A 17413-nucleotide genomic window follows, 5' to 3' on the forward strand; every position below is an offset into this window, starting at 1 on the left:
CTGGGAGGCTGCACTCCCTGCCTCCCAGGAAGAACATCACGGCAAGGGGGAGACTAATCTGGCCCTATACATTAGCCAGAGAAGGAGGAGCTGCAGGGAGCTCACTCTGCCATTCCCACCAGAAACTAAGTTCTTGTAACTAAGAAGTAGTGTCCTGGTTTGCCTTTTTCCTCCTCCCTCCCAATCTCTTTTCCTCTTTTAGACTGTAAACTTGAGGACAGGGACTGTCTTATTATTAATCTTTCTAAGCCACTCTGGGAACTGAAGAGCAGGGAAAAAATGCTTAAAATAAGCAATTAAAATATTACACAGAGGACAACAGAATAAAGTAATTACCTTATCAGACAGGATGGCGAAATTGAAGTGTGGCTCATACATATGAGGTGCTATCAATGAAGCGGTCTGCAGAAACACTCTTGCCTGAACAACAAAAAACAGAAACAGCGTTACCTTGCATTATTGTATAGAGGAAGACACAAAACACCTCTATATTCTCTCTCTCCATCTTGGGTTCATCTATGTTACTTTAACATAGGAAGCTGCCTTATGTAGAGTCAGACCATTGTTTCAGCTGGCTCAGTATATACACAACACTGCAAGCAGTGGCTCTCCAGGCTTCCAGCCAAGAGCCTTTCCCAGCCCTTCCTGAAGATGCCTGGGATTGGACCTGGGGCCTCTGCATGCCAAGCATGTGCTGTACCACTGTCCTTCCCTCACATGGGGCCAGTATAACATCCTTCTGTATCAACAGCAGCCACAGTTTGCAGGAGTTATTCATGTTATGTAAGTTGTATAATATTATGCAACATTATATACACTCACATGTATGCAATGCAACACGCATGAAAACAGATCAGCCATTTCTAACATTATTCCAAAATCCTGCACTAGGAAATATGCAAACAGAAATGCATCTGATACAATGTCATTTCCCTGTGGGGACGAGGGAGAGGGCCTTTTCTGTGGTGGCCCCCACTCTGTGGAACTCCCTCCCTAGGGAACTCCGTCATGCCCCCTCTTTCATGAGCTTCCGTTGTGCATTAAAAACGTTGCTGTTCAGGCAGGCATTTGGGGTGGGTTAGGGTATTTTAGAAAATGTTTTTATTGTAGAATTTTATTGTTTTAAACTGTTTTTATTGTATGTTGTACATCACCCAGAGTGGCTGGGTGACCAGCCAGATGGGCGATTAATAAATTTAATAATAAATAAATAAATAAATTATCCAACCTAAGATGTACGGTTGTTCAGGCCACTGTAGTTCTGCTTCTGAGAATCCAACAGCAAGAATTGTTTTAAAAGCTTCCTTAATATAAGAAGCCCTCTAGAGAAGGGTATTTCCTGCTCAGTTCCCTAAACACTAAGGTAGTTTTTTTGAATCAATGGAACTATTCTGGAACAAAGGCTTGGAGATGTTGACTAGTTTATAAAATAGTCACTTGTTGACTGCACTGTTGACTATTTTATAAAAGTGTCTTAGGCTAGTATTAAAACTAAACACCAGGATGAGTGGAAAACAGGAAAGTGACAGCCACCCAAAGCTGGCCTGCTCATGAAGTGGACTGAAGGCCCCATGTCAAGATGGCAAACACAGGGTGCAATTTGGGGATGGCAGAATTTTGGATAAGCACTGTCACAAATCTGCTCCTCTAGGATTCTAATCTCAAGCAGCAGCAAAAGGAGGGAATTGTGTTCAAGGTGATACTGAGGATGTGGGTTGTATGAAGATTTCCTAGAATACACATACGTAGATTTCCTACAGTACACTAACTTGGAGGCCCTCCCAATTGCCAGAGAAGAGGGTGTTTGACCAAGTGCAGAGTGAGTGAGTGAGTGAGTGAGTGAGTGGGTGGGTGCAAAGGGAAGAATAATGGTTGCCAAGCTAAGCCTCAGGTGGCAAACCTCAGGCCCCACAGTCACCATACCAGAAATTATAAATAAATTGAAACAGGAAACTTCTACAGAAGTGATAATCATGCTTAAACTGCTTTCAACAAGTCATTTCTTCTGTCACAGTTATTATTCATGAAGCGACAACTGAAGCCTAAGCATATGCCAACTGAATACAGCTCTATAACTAAAACTGATCTTCATCTGTCATAGCAAAGAATCCTGCAGGAGTACATTTGAATGTTGCCATGGTAACTGCTAGAATATTTGTATGGTAGTCTTGAAAACAACTTGCTACTTAGAAACAGAGATTTAAATACGGGCTGTATTTTACACAGTAGCTCATCTGCTGAAAATTTAAATCCTCCAAAAAACTTCCATTATTCATGTCAAAAGACTCAATCTTGTTCACCAAAGGGCAAGTCAGAAGCACTACATATTGCGAACATTTTTAGAAGGTTCATACAACTGGAGCAACTAGAGATTTTGATTCTTTATTTGGTTTGCAAGAGCTGACCTAAAACTGATTGGCTGATTCACACACACACACACACACACACACACACTTGCACTTCATTCTTGCACAACACTGGTTCCTTAAAAATGTGATCTAGGCACCTAATAATTTGAAAGAGTTTTCCAACCCTTGCTTTTCTTGTGATCTCTATAGAAACTCTTTCAATGGGGCATGCCTAGGTTTTTGCCTATGTGCTTCTCTAGATGTTTTATCACTGAGAATGTTAAACACAGGGATGGGGAAGCTTTTTCGGTCCAGGGGCTGGACTGCATTCTGGACCAATCCAGTGGGCCAGATAACATCAGGGAGGGGCCCCTCCCCCAAAGCCCACCAATTCCCTGGATGTCTTCTGCCCACATCCCACCCATTTTTCCTTTCTCTGGGCAGAGGGAGGCATGGAGCTTTGTGCCTCTCTCTGCATGGAGAAAGGGACTCAGACATGTCCTCACTCAAGCAATATCTTTCCAGAAATAATACATAAGCTACAGTTGCTCCAGCTATCCTTTAGAACTTAATACCAACCTGTTCGATGCGACCTTTTTGCATCTCCAGCACAGCCAAGTTATTGTAAGCTTCTGCATGGTCATTGTTGTTGGCCAAGGTCAGTTTCAAACACTGGTAAGCCAAGCTTATATCCCCTATTCCCTGCGAAGTAAAAGTCAACAATATATCATTCGATTTATATAAAAGCCAGTTGCCAAAGTTGTCACATTTTAGTCAGTGTGACAAAGAAACAGAAACAAGATTGGGACTATGTAGGTATGAGTAGACTTGATTCCATATGGCTGCAATCACCAAGGGCAGTTGCAGGTTTAATCCTTGTCCCAAAGGTGTCTCCAAATGTCTCTATATTTTTTTTAGAAGCGAATGGCTGTCATTTTTGTTATTTCACATAGGAATGAATATGTTGCATCTGAAGACAAGGTTATGGTAGGAGAAAAACCTGCCCCAAGATATGTTGAGCAAGCTCCCCCACTGATAGAGTTCCTGCTGGCAGGGTGGGGGGATAGTCTTTGAATTGGGGGGGGGGGGACCTCTGACAGGCAGTGTTTTCAGGAAGCTTCAACTCCGCCATTGTTTTTTTGCAACAGAGCTTCACTGAGACCTTCCTAGTTTCCTCAAGATGGTATGTATGTATTCCGACATGCAGCAAGCAAATACGCTCCTTTTAACAATCTTTAGATTTAAGGGTAGTATCCACTGTTAGTCCTACATAGAGTAGAGCCATTGAAATGAATCATATTTAACTTAGTCATGACTAACCCATTCATTTTAATGGACCTACTCTAAGTAGGACTAATATAGGGTAATATCCAAAGTCTGTACCCTCAAACGAATCAGATTCTCCAGCAATGTTAGTCATCTCATTTGTTTGCCAGTACTTGCTGCCACCCTGAAAGCTTTCTGTGCTAAAAAGTTGTATAATTTCTGCGCAACTGTTTCAAGAAAGCATTCTGAACAAATATTGCTCTTACCACAGCTACATGTCCCAAGTTGTACCACACATCTGCAACCTCCTCCTCACTTTCAGCTAGAGAGAGTGCACGTTCAAAGGAGCTGAGAATCATGTCATATTGCTGGGCATAGAAACAACAGAGGCCCAGGTTGTTAAAGAGCTGGCTGTTATAAATGCCCATCTGTAGGAGCCGTCTAGTTCAAGATAAAAAATTATTAAACTTGCACCTTTGTAGTATGGATAATGAAACCTCCTTGTTCTATATAAGCAATTCACGTAACATAAAAATGGTTCTAAACAGTAATTTTAGTGGCATGAGAACTGCTGCAGCTTGGCTCCTTTCCATGCCAGTTGGTAACATCAGAAGATCACAACCACATGGGAGAAACTCATACAGTGGGTCTTTCCACACAAGTGTCACCCCTTTTGGAAACTGGAGCAAAGGGGATATGGGAAGTAGCTGCAACATGGACTTCTGGGAGGCTCGATCCTTTGATATTACTTGCTGGTGTGGGAAGAAGCTATGCAGCAGTAGTTCCTACTCTCACAAAAGCCAAATATCAAAAACAGGCCTTACAACAATTCCACTGCCACTGTAGTGAAATTTATACTAAAATCAGTGAAATGTATATCTGACATCAGTGTTCTGAGGTCTCTCATCCACCCCCCAAACAGAAACATTCTTCACTCCCAACAAAAAAACAACTGGATGTAATGAGGGTCTTTCCAAATACTGTTTTTTAATCATCTTCATCATCATCTCCCACAAGAATCATGCACTGGTTACCAGAACAGTCAAACAATGGCACCCCAGAAAGGACTCCTGTTGTGCTTGTTCAAAAAGTAACAGGGCACCTTCCAATCTAATACATTTATTATGGCATACGTTTTCATAAACTAGACACTTGTTGAACATCTGACAGGTTTCAAAAAGCCTTTTTCCTGGGTTCTTTTCCCTTGCCATTTTCCTTTCATCCTGTCTAACACTCAAGCACACACCTTCTTCATTTTTAATAGCTATCCTCAGACAGCAAGGCTAGCCTCACCCTCTTTCAACTGTGGACTTAGAGATATGGCTAGCAAAAGCTGCTGGGCAAGGCATACGAAGGAGCTCTCCCTCTCAAAGCAACTGAGGTGCATTATTTAGACAGCAAATGTATGTTCTGAACAAGAGGAAAAACAAACACAAAATTGAGAGCAAAAATTAACAACGGAAAAAGGAATACAATTGTTTGCCATATCCTCAGCAGATACAACATAAACAGGCTGCATATCACTGGAAGGTAGCACCAATAAGAGCACCTCAGTATAAAAGACTGAGATTTCTTAGTGGGATTTAAAGAAAAGGTTATACAAACACCTAACAGGGATGCTTTAGGTATAGGAACTGGACTATATGTTGGTTTCTCACAGAACTATAATACTAGGATTTGGGCAAAGGTCTCATCTAGTCGGCCCACAATTTAGCATTTGTTTCAGATATACCTCAGCATTAGAGTTTTCTTTTTCTGTTAATATTTGACCATCGTGAATACGCTCTGAGTGCATGCATGAGTGCGTGAATACATACACACCTGTAAAACCGCAATGCTATCTCAGGCTGGTCAGAATAAAAGTGATTACTTCCAATGCATGCAATAGCTTCCACGTGAGTATTGTCCTGTTTTAAGACATCTTTATAGTATTCTGCAGCTGCAGAAATGTTGTTCATTTCCTATAAGGAGTAGAGAAAATAAATAAAACATTATAAAAGCATTAAAGACAGATTGCTACCTGTAACTGTAGTTCTTCAAGTGGTCATCTGTGCATTCACCTGCACGGAGCTTTGAATCAAGAAAAGTCTAAAGCTGAGGAGTTTTGGGAGGGAACCCTGCCCCCACCATCCAGTGTGCATATCCATATCCCAGTGGGTTCCCGCCTCTCCCCTCAGTTCATTGAGACCGACACTGTGGCATCGTAACCGAGAGAAGCAAACAAACGTCAGTATCGAACTCAAGCATGACACCCAAGTGAGGACAGTGGGTGGATTGTATGAATGCACAGAGGACCACTCAGAGAACTACAGTAATAGGCAGCAATCTGTCTTGCTTCTTGGTGGTCTCTGTGCATCAGACATATGCGTGATTACCAAGCTAACTTACAATGGAGGTGGGTTGATGTCCCATTACAAAAGAGATGAAAGGACGGCATGTCCAAAGGCACAGTCAGCTCTCACCTGCATGTCCAATTTGTAGTGCTTTACAAAGGTTGACTATATTGACCAGGTAGCTGCATAGCACAGTTCAGGGATGGAGATCCCTCTGTTGAATGTGACAGATGTTGCTACCGCACGAGTAGAGTGAGCTCTAACTGGGGCAGACAATTTGAGTCCAGTCAGCTCATATGACAGCTCGACAGTTTTGACAATCCATGAGGCAAGGTGCTGTTTGGACAGAGGCTGGCCTTTTTGCTTGCCACCATAGCAGAGAAAAAGGCGATGTGACATATGAAAGTGTTCAGTTCTCGCCTTGTAAAAAGCCAGGCCATGGTACACATCAAGCATGTACAGGGTCAACTCAAGAGGCATAGACAGGGAGGCAAAGAAAGCAGGCAAAACAATGTCCTGATTTAAATAGAATTCTGAAACAACTTGCCGAGTAAATCCAGCCTTCTCCCTTCATTGTCAGTGGGGGAGGAATGTGCTTTTCTTGACTTGCCCTGAGTGGCCCCAACTACCATGGAATTGGGTGCAGGATGCTTAAACAAATATTCTGCATTAGACGGTTTGTATTGTCTGCAAGACACCAATGCAGAATATTTGTTTAAGCATCCTGCACCCAATTCCATGGTAGTTGGGGCCACTCAGGGCAAATCAAGAAAAGCACATTCCTCTCCCACTGACAATGAAAGGAGAAGGCTGGATTTACTCGGCAGGGGACTTTACTTTTCCGCATTGATGGGTCTCAAGATTGCTAACTTCCAAGTGGTGATGTCAGGTTATCAGTTGCTGTTGTGGGACAAAATGGGCAAACTCCTCGACCTTTTGGCTGATGACGAAAAGGAGATGTGTCATCTCTTTAGAGCAGAAACACTAAAATTACCGAGACAACAAATAAATACATCTCTTCACCAGACTGCAACACTAAAGTCTTGGTGAGTTCGATCGCCCTGCAGTGTCATGTGTGGCTTAGATCCTTTGGTCTTCCCCAAGAAACGAGACTGAGGATTGAAGATCTGCCATTCGATGGGCAGGGGCTGTTCAATGCAAAGACAGATGAAGCTTTGGACACAGTCCAGAAAGCTTGTACTACAGCCCGTCACATGGGTTTTCTCCCACAGCAGCATCAACAGCAGCCTAGAGACTGTTGGTACCAGTCTCATTGGTACCAGTCTCAAATCCCTTGATACCAGCCTTACAGCCCCAGGCTGGTTCAACAGCACCATCAGTGCTCACAATCGATAAGGCAAAGAAAGTGCTTAGAGATTGGGGGACTTGTAGAGGGGGCATTCCAAGATTGTCTGATGGTCTCATTGAGGGTAGACATTAATGGAATAGCCACCGGTTCATAAGACTCTGCATTTACTGCATCATAAACAAGATCCTGGATGGATCGAGTGGCCTGCTGTGTTTCAAGCCCCAGGGTTTGCACTATCCTGAGGAAGTGGTCAGCAAATTGACCGAAATCCTCAGAAGGAGAGATGGATTCATCAGCCCCAACCAAAGTATCTCGAGAGGAGAGTAAAAGCGGGCAGGACAACTCGGAAGTAGTCGGATTCGTCGCCTTCTAGTTCAGACAAACATGGTATCATCTGCGGAGAGGGTTGTGGTATCGGAACCGAAGGCAGAAGGGGTGATTGGGTTTGAAAAAGAGTTTGTACTAGATTCTGTTGCGATGGTGCTGGAGGCCAAATCAGTGGAGACCTATGCACAGGAGGAGGCAGGGAACCTGTGGAAAGGGCTGCAAAGACGCTGACACTGGCAGCATGGAATCAGTTGGTGCCTTTGAGATGGTAGATGATGGCCGGATTTGTGGGTGACTTTTCACCCATACCAGGCGTTCAGGCAAGGGACGATACTGCCTCACATTGTCATCATACTTGACCCATTGTCTTGGCTTGACATGCCATATGGAGGGGATATTTTCCCCATTCAGTGTGTGGGGAACTGGATTGCTCCCGGTACCATCAACTATCTCATCTAATTGAATAATACAATCTGTGAGACGATGTTAGAGAATATATCGAGTCTGTTGACCTTGGACGTCCATCCCATCCAGGATCATAATAGTCATGCCTTGGCCAAGGCAGACAAGGTGGAGGTTCGAGAGGCGACAACTCCCTGATCTCACTCTCCAATGCAGAAGTGAAAAGGAGGGGCTCCCTTTGCTGGGCTTGCACCACTGGTATTGGCAACACTATGAGCAGAATTGCTGGTACCAATGGTGCCTGTATCACCGGTTGTCAATCCTGAGGTGTGGTTAGGATGGGAGCGAGCAGGAGGCTTGTCCCGAACAGGCATGCCCAAAGGCGGGGGCAACTGCTGAATTCGAGGAGCAGGGAGGACAGTATGCACATCCTTCACTCAGTCCCGAGTCACGTCATGAGCCTTTTTGGAGGTTTTCTTTCGCTTCTTGTGTTCAGAAGACGAAAGTGTGGATTTTAAAGTACTTTTTTGTGTTCTTTGAAAGTCTTTTTGCAAGCGTCAATGCCAAAGACTGACCCGGTACTGGGGGGGGGTCCTTTGGTGCCTGGCAAAGCATGTCATTGAGAGGATTTGGACCCCAATGCTATAGGCTCTGAAACCTCCAGCTGTGTTGGGACAACAGCCTCTGCCATTTTCTTAGGGCTTTCGATAGACTCTAATGCTTTATTCCACAATGTGGCTTTCAGCTAGTCAGAGCGATTTTTCCGCACCTGTTTGGAGAAAGCGTTGCAGTTTTGGCAAGTTTCTACAATGTGCCCATCTAGTCAAAACAGGCACAGACTACATCTGTCTTTGTGGGGTAATTTCACCCCACAGTGGGTGCACTTTCTGAAAGGTGCCTGGAGGGCCATACACCCATGAGGGCGATCACGAAAGACACAAAAAGGAACAAAATAAAGAAAAAGGCGAAGACAGACAGAAAAACGATACTTGGAGAAAAGACTGAATAAAACCTCAGCTTTTCGGATTAAAGAATGCTTTGTCATAAGGCAAAAGCACAGAATGAAGCTCCCACGAGGCGCACGCAATGGCAGTTGAAAGAGAACTGAGGGGAGAGCTGGGAACCCGCTGGGATATGTGCACTGGATGGTGGGGGTGGGCTTCCCACCCAAAACGCCTCAGCTTGAGAAATTTCCCAATTCGAGGCTCCGTGCAACGCAGAGCCCATATGTGTGATGCATAGAGACCACGAAGAAGAATTATACAAAACTCTAATAATAAACTTTGAAACTGACAAATAAGCATAGATCATACAAAACACAGATTCATCTAATCCTGGAATTTTATTAGACATTATGCACTACAACAGGCTTACATATCAGCTTGTAAATACCTTCCTCTTCACCTACCTCTTTAAAGCCAAAGAACAAGTATTTTGCAGAGGATGTGCATACATGTATTAATGGCATATACTTATGCAAAGACCATTTGAAATGGTACCCAAGGTGTTTTCTTCAAGTCTGCTCACAGTAAGTAACCATATGTTATCTGGTTTCTCTTGCTATTTATAGACTGGCACAGGGTAAACAGTACTACATAATAGCGCCGGTTCCCTGCAGCATGGAAACACACTCATTACTGATTATTTGCCCAATCTCCTATATCAATCATGGTTGAAACCTTTTTAAAGGACTATTTAAAGGCTTGGTTCTCAAAGTGGAAGGCACTGGCAGGCCTCTCTAAGGCTACAATCCTATATCCATGTACCTGGGAGTAAGTTTCATTGAACTCAACGGAACTTAATTCTGAGTACACACATACAGGATTGTGCTATAAGGTAGTATGGGTGATTGTTCAAAGAACAAGCTTCTCCCCCAGCCCTCATGGCCAAAACAAATCTGTTCTGAGAAGGTCTCAACAGTGTAGGTAGGATAAATAGCATAATGTAAAATGCTCACAATATACCATCATTGTTAGCAGCCTTGAGGGGTTTTTTTTAAAGGAAAGGCAGGATAGAAATGTTTTAAACCAATAAAACAAAAAGTAAATTTACTTCTGAAACAGCATTTCATCACATACTAAATTGTTAAAGCACTATTTTCCTTAATAAATAGATTATAGTGCACAGAATAGGGAAGACCAGGTATGCAGATGATTAAATAACTGCAAAATTCTATTTTAAACAAAAATATTGAATGAGAAAATATCTAACTCTCCATTGTAAAAACGAAGTGCACACTCTTCAACAGCATTAATAAAAAATACAATTTAAATCAAATGCTTTGCATTACATCCTTTTGAATGATCCTCCCAAGGTGAGATGTTCCAGCTTCTTGGTTACTTTTATGAAGGTCTGAAACACTTTATTAATTTTGGGGGGCATGCTTACAGCCTCTCTGGTTAGTGTATGTTACAAGCTGGTTGCTGGTTTTTTGTCTTGATTGGCACTTATAATGTGCAGCATGTTTATTCGGAAAAAATCCCTCTGAGTTCAATGGGACTTGCTCTCTAGTAATGGATTACAACCTCAGTGTTTTTATTTACATATTAGATGTTGTCTCCTTTTCTAAGCTGTTTTAAGCATACGGGGAAAAAGCGGCCTAAAAATGTTTTAAGCATGAACTGGAAAAAACATTGTCTCTGCTGAAAATGAATTGTTCCATAATCTTTAAAGTATTTACACTGTGTAGTAATTCTTACTGACATAAGTGAATCCCCAAATTACTCCCAATACTGATTAAGTCAACACCAGTCTATAAAGAGTCCTGCTGGTTAATCCCACTGACAGGGTTTTTTTTTTGCTACTCAGATGTTATTGTTTTCTGTCTGAGACAAAGAAAATCCTGGAGGAAGACATAGAGTCACAATGTCAACATCTGGTAATGCCTCCATTGGCTAAACAAGGGTTTTGTTTTTGAGGTTGTCTGAACAACAAAATGCTACTCAAGTAGGAGTTGGAGGAGCTGTAGCTCAAGTGGTAGAGTAGATGCTTTGCATAGAAGGTTCCATGTTCAATTTCCAGCATCTCCAGTGTGAAACCATGGAGAGCCACAGTGAGTCCACATAAACATTATTGAGCTAGGTGGACCAATGGTCTGACCGGATATAAAGCAACGTCCTATGTTTCTATATCTTGGAACAAATAAGAATACAAGACAAACTGGGCTTGGTGGTGTTGTTCTGTAGTACCATCTGATTTGCATTAGTAAATGCTCAAAATCAATGCAGTGAATTTTTAGGACAATAGTGGCCATTTGTCCTCTTTATGTAAGATGGAAACTTGGTTTGCATACCTCATGGATCCTGGCAATACCACAAATGAGGGAGACCTCTCCAGGAAACCGATCTAATCCTTGCTTGAAAACATTTAAAGCTGTCAAAGGCTGGTCCAAGCGGGAATACACCTAAGCAAATAAATGGCAGGTGCAGCTATATCAATACCCAACATTTTTATGATGTTTATAACACATGACAATTAGCTGTCTGTCACATGCACAGGCATATATTCTGCATATGTGAATGTACAAAGACTGCATTAAGAAATAATATGCAAAGGCGGAAAACTGCCTCTTCAGTTTGGCACTGCCTCTCTACACCTTCCAGGCCACAACTTAGCTGCATGCCAGAGAGCTGTAGCTTCATTCTTAGGACAGAACTACAGGTTGTAATAAACGGGACTATCACCAAAAATGTTGAATTCCTCCCTGCTCCTCTATAATATTTAGTACAAACTGTCTCTTATCCTTATGCCAAGTGTCTCTCCACCCTCACCAGCCAATGATGTAGAACAATGATGTGGAGCAAGACTCATGAAGCTGGTTTGGATGTTAACATTAAACACAACTTAGCACAATGAGAATAAGTCAAGCCTTCCCCCAGTCTCTCCTCTTCCTCCAGCGTGTCTGCAAGGATGAGACTAGAAGCTTCTGCTTTCATTCTAAATTAACTGCAACTTAAATAATATTAGTGGAAACAAGCCAACATCGAAACATACTTTATGAAGCTGGCTTGTTTTCACTAACTAAAGTTTAGGGTTCATACAACATACTAAACTGTGGTTAACCTAAAATGAAAGCAGAAGCTTCCAATCTCCTCCTTGAGGCCATACTAAAGGAGGGAGGGTGGCCCATATAAACCCAGTGTTAAGTTGTAATATACATTACGGGTGGGGGAAGGGGGAGGTCAACATGTGGCTGAACTGACATTTGAGCAGCAGCCCTGATTTTCTTCCAAAATGTAATTCTGCTCCCAGATTCTGTGCCAAAACTCTCATAGCTTCAGATTATGCAATTTCAAACAAGAATAAGACGGCGTTGGCTCTTACACACAGAGCCAACCTAGGCCCCTCTGATACACCTTGTTGTTCAGTCGTTCAGTCGTGTCCGACTCTTCGTGACCCCATGGACCATAGCACGCCAGGCCTTCCTGTCCTGCGCTGTCTCCCGGAGCGTGCTCAAGTTCATATTCATTGCATCCGTGATGCTATCTAGCCATCTCATCCTCTGCCGTCCCCTTCTCCTTTTGCCTTCAGTCTTGAAGAACGTTGGGAAAACCACTAAACCGTTCAGGTATGACCTAAATCATATCCCTGATGAATATACAGTGGAGGTGAGGAATAGATTTCAGGGATTAGACCTGATAGACAGAGTGCCTGAGGAACTATGGACGGAGGTCCGTAACACTGTTCAGGAGGCAGCAACTCAATCCATCCCAAAGAAAAAGAAATGCAAGAAAGCAAAGTGGCTGTCTGATGAGGCTTTACAAGTAGCTCACGAAAGAAGGGAAGCGAAAAGCAACGGAGAAAGGGGAAGATATACCCAACTGAATGCAGAGTTCCAGAGAATAGCAAGGAGAGACAAGAAGGCCTTCTTAAATGAACAATGCAAAGAAATCGAGGAAAACAACAGAATGGGAAAGACTAGAGATCTCTTCAAGAAAATTGGAGATCTCAAGGGAACGTTTTGTGCAAAGACGGGCATGATAAAGGACAAAGAAGGCAGGGACCTAACAGAAGCAGATGAGATTAAGAAGAGGTGGCAAGAATACACAGAAGAACTATACAGGAAAGATCTGAATGTCCCTGATAGCCATGATAGTGCGGTCACTGAACTTGAGCCGGACATCCTAGAGAGTGAAGTCAAGTGGGCCTTAGGAAGCATTAGTAACAACAAAGCTAGCGGAGATGACAGTATTCCAGCCGAGCTATTTAAAATCCTAAAAGATGATGCTGATAAAGTGCTGCATTCAATATGCCAACAAATCTGGAACACTCAACAGTGGCCACAAGACTGGAAAAGGTCAGTTTACATTCCAATTCCAAAGAAGGGCAACGCCAAAGAGTGTTCAAACTACCGCACAATTGCGCTCATTTCACACGCCAGCAAGGTGATGCTCAAAATCCTACAAGCTAGGCTTCAGCAGTATGCGAACCGAGAACTACCGGAAGTACAAGCTGGGTTTCGAAGAGGCAGAGGAACTAGAGATCAAATCGCCAACATTCGCTGCATCATGGAGAAAGCAAGAGAATTCCAGAAAAACGTCTATTTCTGCTTCATTGACTACGCTAAAGCCTTTGATTGTGTGGATCACATCATGGCATCTGGCCCCATCACTTCCTGGCATATAGAAGGGGAAGAAATGGAAGCAGTGACAGATTTTACTTTCTTGGGCTCCAAGATCACCACAGACGGTGACTGTAGCCATGAAATTAAAAGACGCTTGCTCCTTGGGAGGAAAGCTATGGCCAACCTAGACAGCATAGTAAGAAGCAGAGACATCACCTTGCCGACAAAGGTCCGTCTAATCAAAGCTATGGTTTTCCCAGTAGTAATGTATGGCTGTGAGAGCTGGACTATAAGGAAGGCTGAGCGCCGAAGAATTGATGCTTTCGAACTGTGGTGCTGGAGAAGACTCTTACGAGTCCCCTGGACTGCAAGGAGGTCAAATCAGTCCATCCTAAAGGAAATCAACCCTGAGGGCTCATTGGAAGGACAGATAATGAAGCTGAAGCTCCAATATTTTGGCCACCTAATGCGAAGAGAAAACATGACCTGTGAGCCATATGCACTCAATATTCAGTCCATTTCCTCAGTGTGCTTTTTTATGGTGTTAATATACTTTTGTGAGAGCAAACCCCATCAAGATCATTCATACCAGTGAAATAACATGATAAATAATGTAATGCTGACTTAGTACACAGAACAACAGAAAGCCAGCTGTCACTGGTGTTCTCATTACACATAATAGGCAGTAAAATGTAGCACAATGTAGAACAAACTGTACCCAACTTTAAAGAGTACAGAAAACGATTACTATGACTACTATAGCAAATCCTTCTTACAGATAATTGCACTATTTTGCACTGAAACATGACAGTCTCCTTTGAAAAGACAACTGGAGCAACTTAAATGACACCTTCAGCAAGAATGGTATGATTAATGGGCTACAGCAGAGTTTGAAAATGTGCCTTCATAAAGAGCAATAGAAATAACACCAGGATCATTGCAGTAAATCTGCCAGCTTCTTCCTACTGTCTCTTAAACTGACAAATAGAAGTAATTACTTCCTGGACAGAAGGAATAAATGAGATTGGTTAGGTGATTCCCCTTGCCCCCCCCCCCCATATATGTTTGGTGCTGACCATATCAAAGTGGTATTACCAATAAAGGAGGTGAATTTTAAACAATTTGATGGCACCAGTCTACTCCTAGAAACTCTCGTTTCTAGATGTCAGTGCTATATTGTACCTAAAGCAGCCTTCAAAGCATTCACTGTAAATTCTGTTTATAATCTGTACAGCAGTTCCTAAAGGATTTGCCTCAGTAACGTGTGCATTAAAACCTCAAAGACAAGTCTGCATTGTGACTGTCAGGTTTCTCCTCATTTCTTTAACATCTGAATCTATTTCTTCTTTTAATTGCTTTCTATAAGCAGTTCTTCATAAACAGTTTCAGCAGCAGATTTACATATAACAGGAGAGTAGAAGGTTGTTTATCAGCCTTTTTCCCCAACCTGATCTTGGGTTTCTTTTAAGAGTAGCTCAGCATAAAATGTTTTGGAAAGGGCTGCTTTAAAATCTGAGCTCTCCTGAATGAGGATAGTCTCAAATACCTAGCACATTGGCCAGTACCTTGCAGCTTAAGCCTGGAAAACTACAAAGCTATGCATGAGTTGCGGGGCTGGGAAGTGGGGGATGGGGGGTGAAGAGACACTGTGCACACAGCAGAGCAGTCTTTGAACATTCAACTGCAGCCATTCACACAGCTGAACAGGCAAGCTAATGTTCATTTAAACAGTAGTTTCCCTTTTCAGTGGTGCAAACAGCTACATAAAAAACTTCTAAGTCACCCCTAGCTACGGGCACAGTATTCTCCCATGTACAAAAACAGCATTGTAGGGTTGAAGCCTAAATAAACAAGTTGGTTATTAGATAAATTGGGGGGTAAAGTTGATGGTACATATGATGGACTTCCACCCCTTCCACCCAGAGGGCTAACCCATTGTTAGGCTAACCTACTGTTAGTGCAACATGAGTTTCCCCTTTCCTGGAGCAGATGGGGGGGGGGGCAGGTTAAATCCACCAGCTAGGAGAAAGACATTGACTGGGTTCGGACATTACGATAACCCATGATGGGTTAAATAAACCACGATGGCTTATTTAACCCATTGGGGTTGTCCTGTCATCTGTCAGGGTTTTTTTTAACCCATGATGGCTTATTTGGCCAAAATAATCCATGCAGATAACCCATGGTCTGCAGTAGAGTTTATTTAAACCGTTGTGGGTTATCGTGTCATCTGGTGGTCACCATGGTTTATTTCAGTCACCTATGGAATTGTGCGGCAAGAGCGGTCAAAACAGCTGCTGCTCTTCTCCTTGTTGGCTTTAGTGCTTTAAAGTGACCAAGTCCGCAGTGTGAAGCAGGGGGAAATGCGCAATTTTATACAAAAGTGATATAGCAGTATACTAGCATTGGGAACAAGTAAAAGCAAATTCACCAGCAGTGACAATGGGGGAAATCCGCATTTCTGCTTTTGCGCAAAAGCGATATAGCGCTTTACCAGTATTACGAGCCAATATAAGTGACCAAGCCTGCACTGTCAAGGGGGGGGGGGGGAATGAGCCATTTCCCTATTGGGAACAAGTTAAAGCAGCTACAGCACCAATGTCTATTTTGTGCACCCAGGATTTTTGCTCTTTTCACACTTAGTGTGCAGGGTTTGATGGTGCATCAGGTGCCTCCTTATTAGAGGTTGCAGGGTATGAGGTTTGATCCCAAACCTGTAAACCCCCAAGGTGTTATAGCCGTCACCCCCTTTTTGGTGCACCTGGGATTTTCGCTCCTCTCAGAGTTAGCACACAGGATTTTGATGGTGCATCAGCTGCCTCTTGACTAGGGCAGGCTGTATATGAAGTTTGGACCTGATCCTACAAACCCCCAAGGTTTTATAACTACCACCCCATTTTTGGTGCCCTTGGGATTTTTGTTCCTTGGTGAGTAGTCGCGTGGAGTTTTGATGTTGGATCAGGTACCTCCAGACTGCAAACTTCCAGCACTTTAGGGGTGAAACAGCTCCACTGCTCAGGTGGGAGGACTGCAGCAGGATAGGAGGTGTGTGGGGGGTGAATCAAATTACACACAGTAGCTTAATAAGCTACTCAGGTAGCTTATTAGCCCATTCGTGTGGCGGGGGATCATGTATTATTTCAAAAATAAGCTCCTGTGCATAGCTTATTAACCCATCATGGATTACTGTGATGTCTGAATGTGGCTATTGTTGAATACAACCTCAAATCTAGATTTCTGGAAGTGTATTCCATATAAGAAAAACCTGGGGTGGAACTCAGAGGATCTTGTGATTTTAACAAATTATTGGAAAGATAGGTTTCTACTGAGGTTGAAGCAAATAAAGGAAACAGAAAAACAAATGAGACAAAAATAAATAAATCAAACAAACAGAAAATATAAAGGCTTCGTCCAGCCTACAAACTGTAAAACAAATTCAAGATTTTCAGCTCTGCTGTCACATCACTTCCAGATTGCAGTTTAAAATTGTTAATCTGAAATGAAATTTTAATTGTATATACCAACTTACTTTTGCCAAATACAGTACTGTATCTACCATATCCTGTTGTCTGAGAGCTGATTTAAATTGTGTTTCTGCTTCACGATATAGTCCTAGCCTGACGGAAGACAGAATGATAGATGTGAAAACCGAAAAATTAGTAGAGGAAAGATTACATTTTTACAAATATCCTAAACTATGAACTACAAAAACGTAAGATATAATATAACCCTATGTTTCACCATATTACATTAGAAATTTAATATCCAGTTTTGCCCAACTGGGCAGTGGACATTTAAATCTTTTCTGGTCTTGACCAGAACTAGTTAAAATTTAGTTACATTTGCCTAACACTACTTATGTTGC

At 42.6% G+C, this 17413-nt stretch overlaps 1 protein-coding gene across 3 annotated transcripts in view; it reads right to left on the reverse strand.

The window, feature by feature from the left end:
* Positions 1–17413, reverse strand: part of TTC8 (tetratricopeptide repeat domain 8) — a 47372-nt gene that overhangs the window by 3862 nt on the left and 26097 nt on the right. For 2 of the 3 annotated variants that reach the window (XM_084841106.1, XM_084841120.1), the window contains 6 exons: positions 17078–17165; positions 11278–11388; positions 5436–5575; positions 3881–4055; positions 2928–3050; positions 337–420 (listed from right to left, as the gene is read on the reverse strand). In XM_084841106.1, coding sequence (XP_084697232.1) covers positions 337–420; positions 2928–3050; positions 3881–4055; positions 5436–5575; positions 11278–11388; positions 17078–17165 — 721 coding nt within the window. The remainder of the gene's footprint in view (positions 1–336; positions 421–2927; positions 3051–3880; positions 4056–5435; positions 5576–11277; positions 11389–17077; positions 17166–17413) is intronic. The other variant, XM_084841113.1, reaches the window with a different exon arrangement.

This window comes from Heloderma suspectum, chromosome 1, assembly GCF_057233095.1.
Source record: "Heloderma suspectum isolate Gila_16-S chromosome 1, 16-S_ref, whole genome shotgun sequence".
In the NCBI taxonomy this organism is placed as follows: domain Eukaryota; kingdom Metazoa; phylum Chordata; class Lepidosauria; order Squamata; family Helodermatidae; genus Heloderma; species Heloderma suspectum.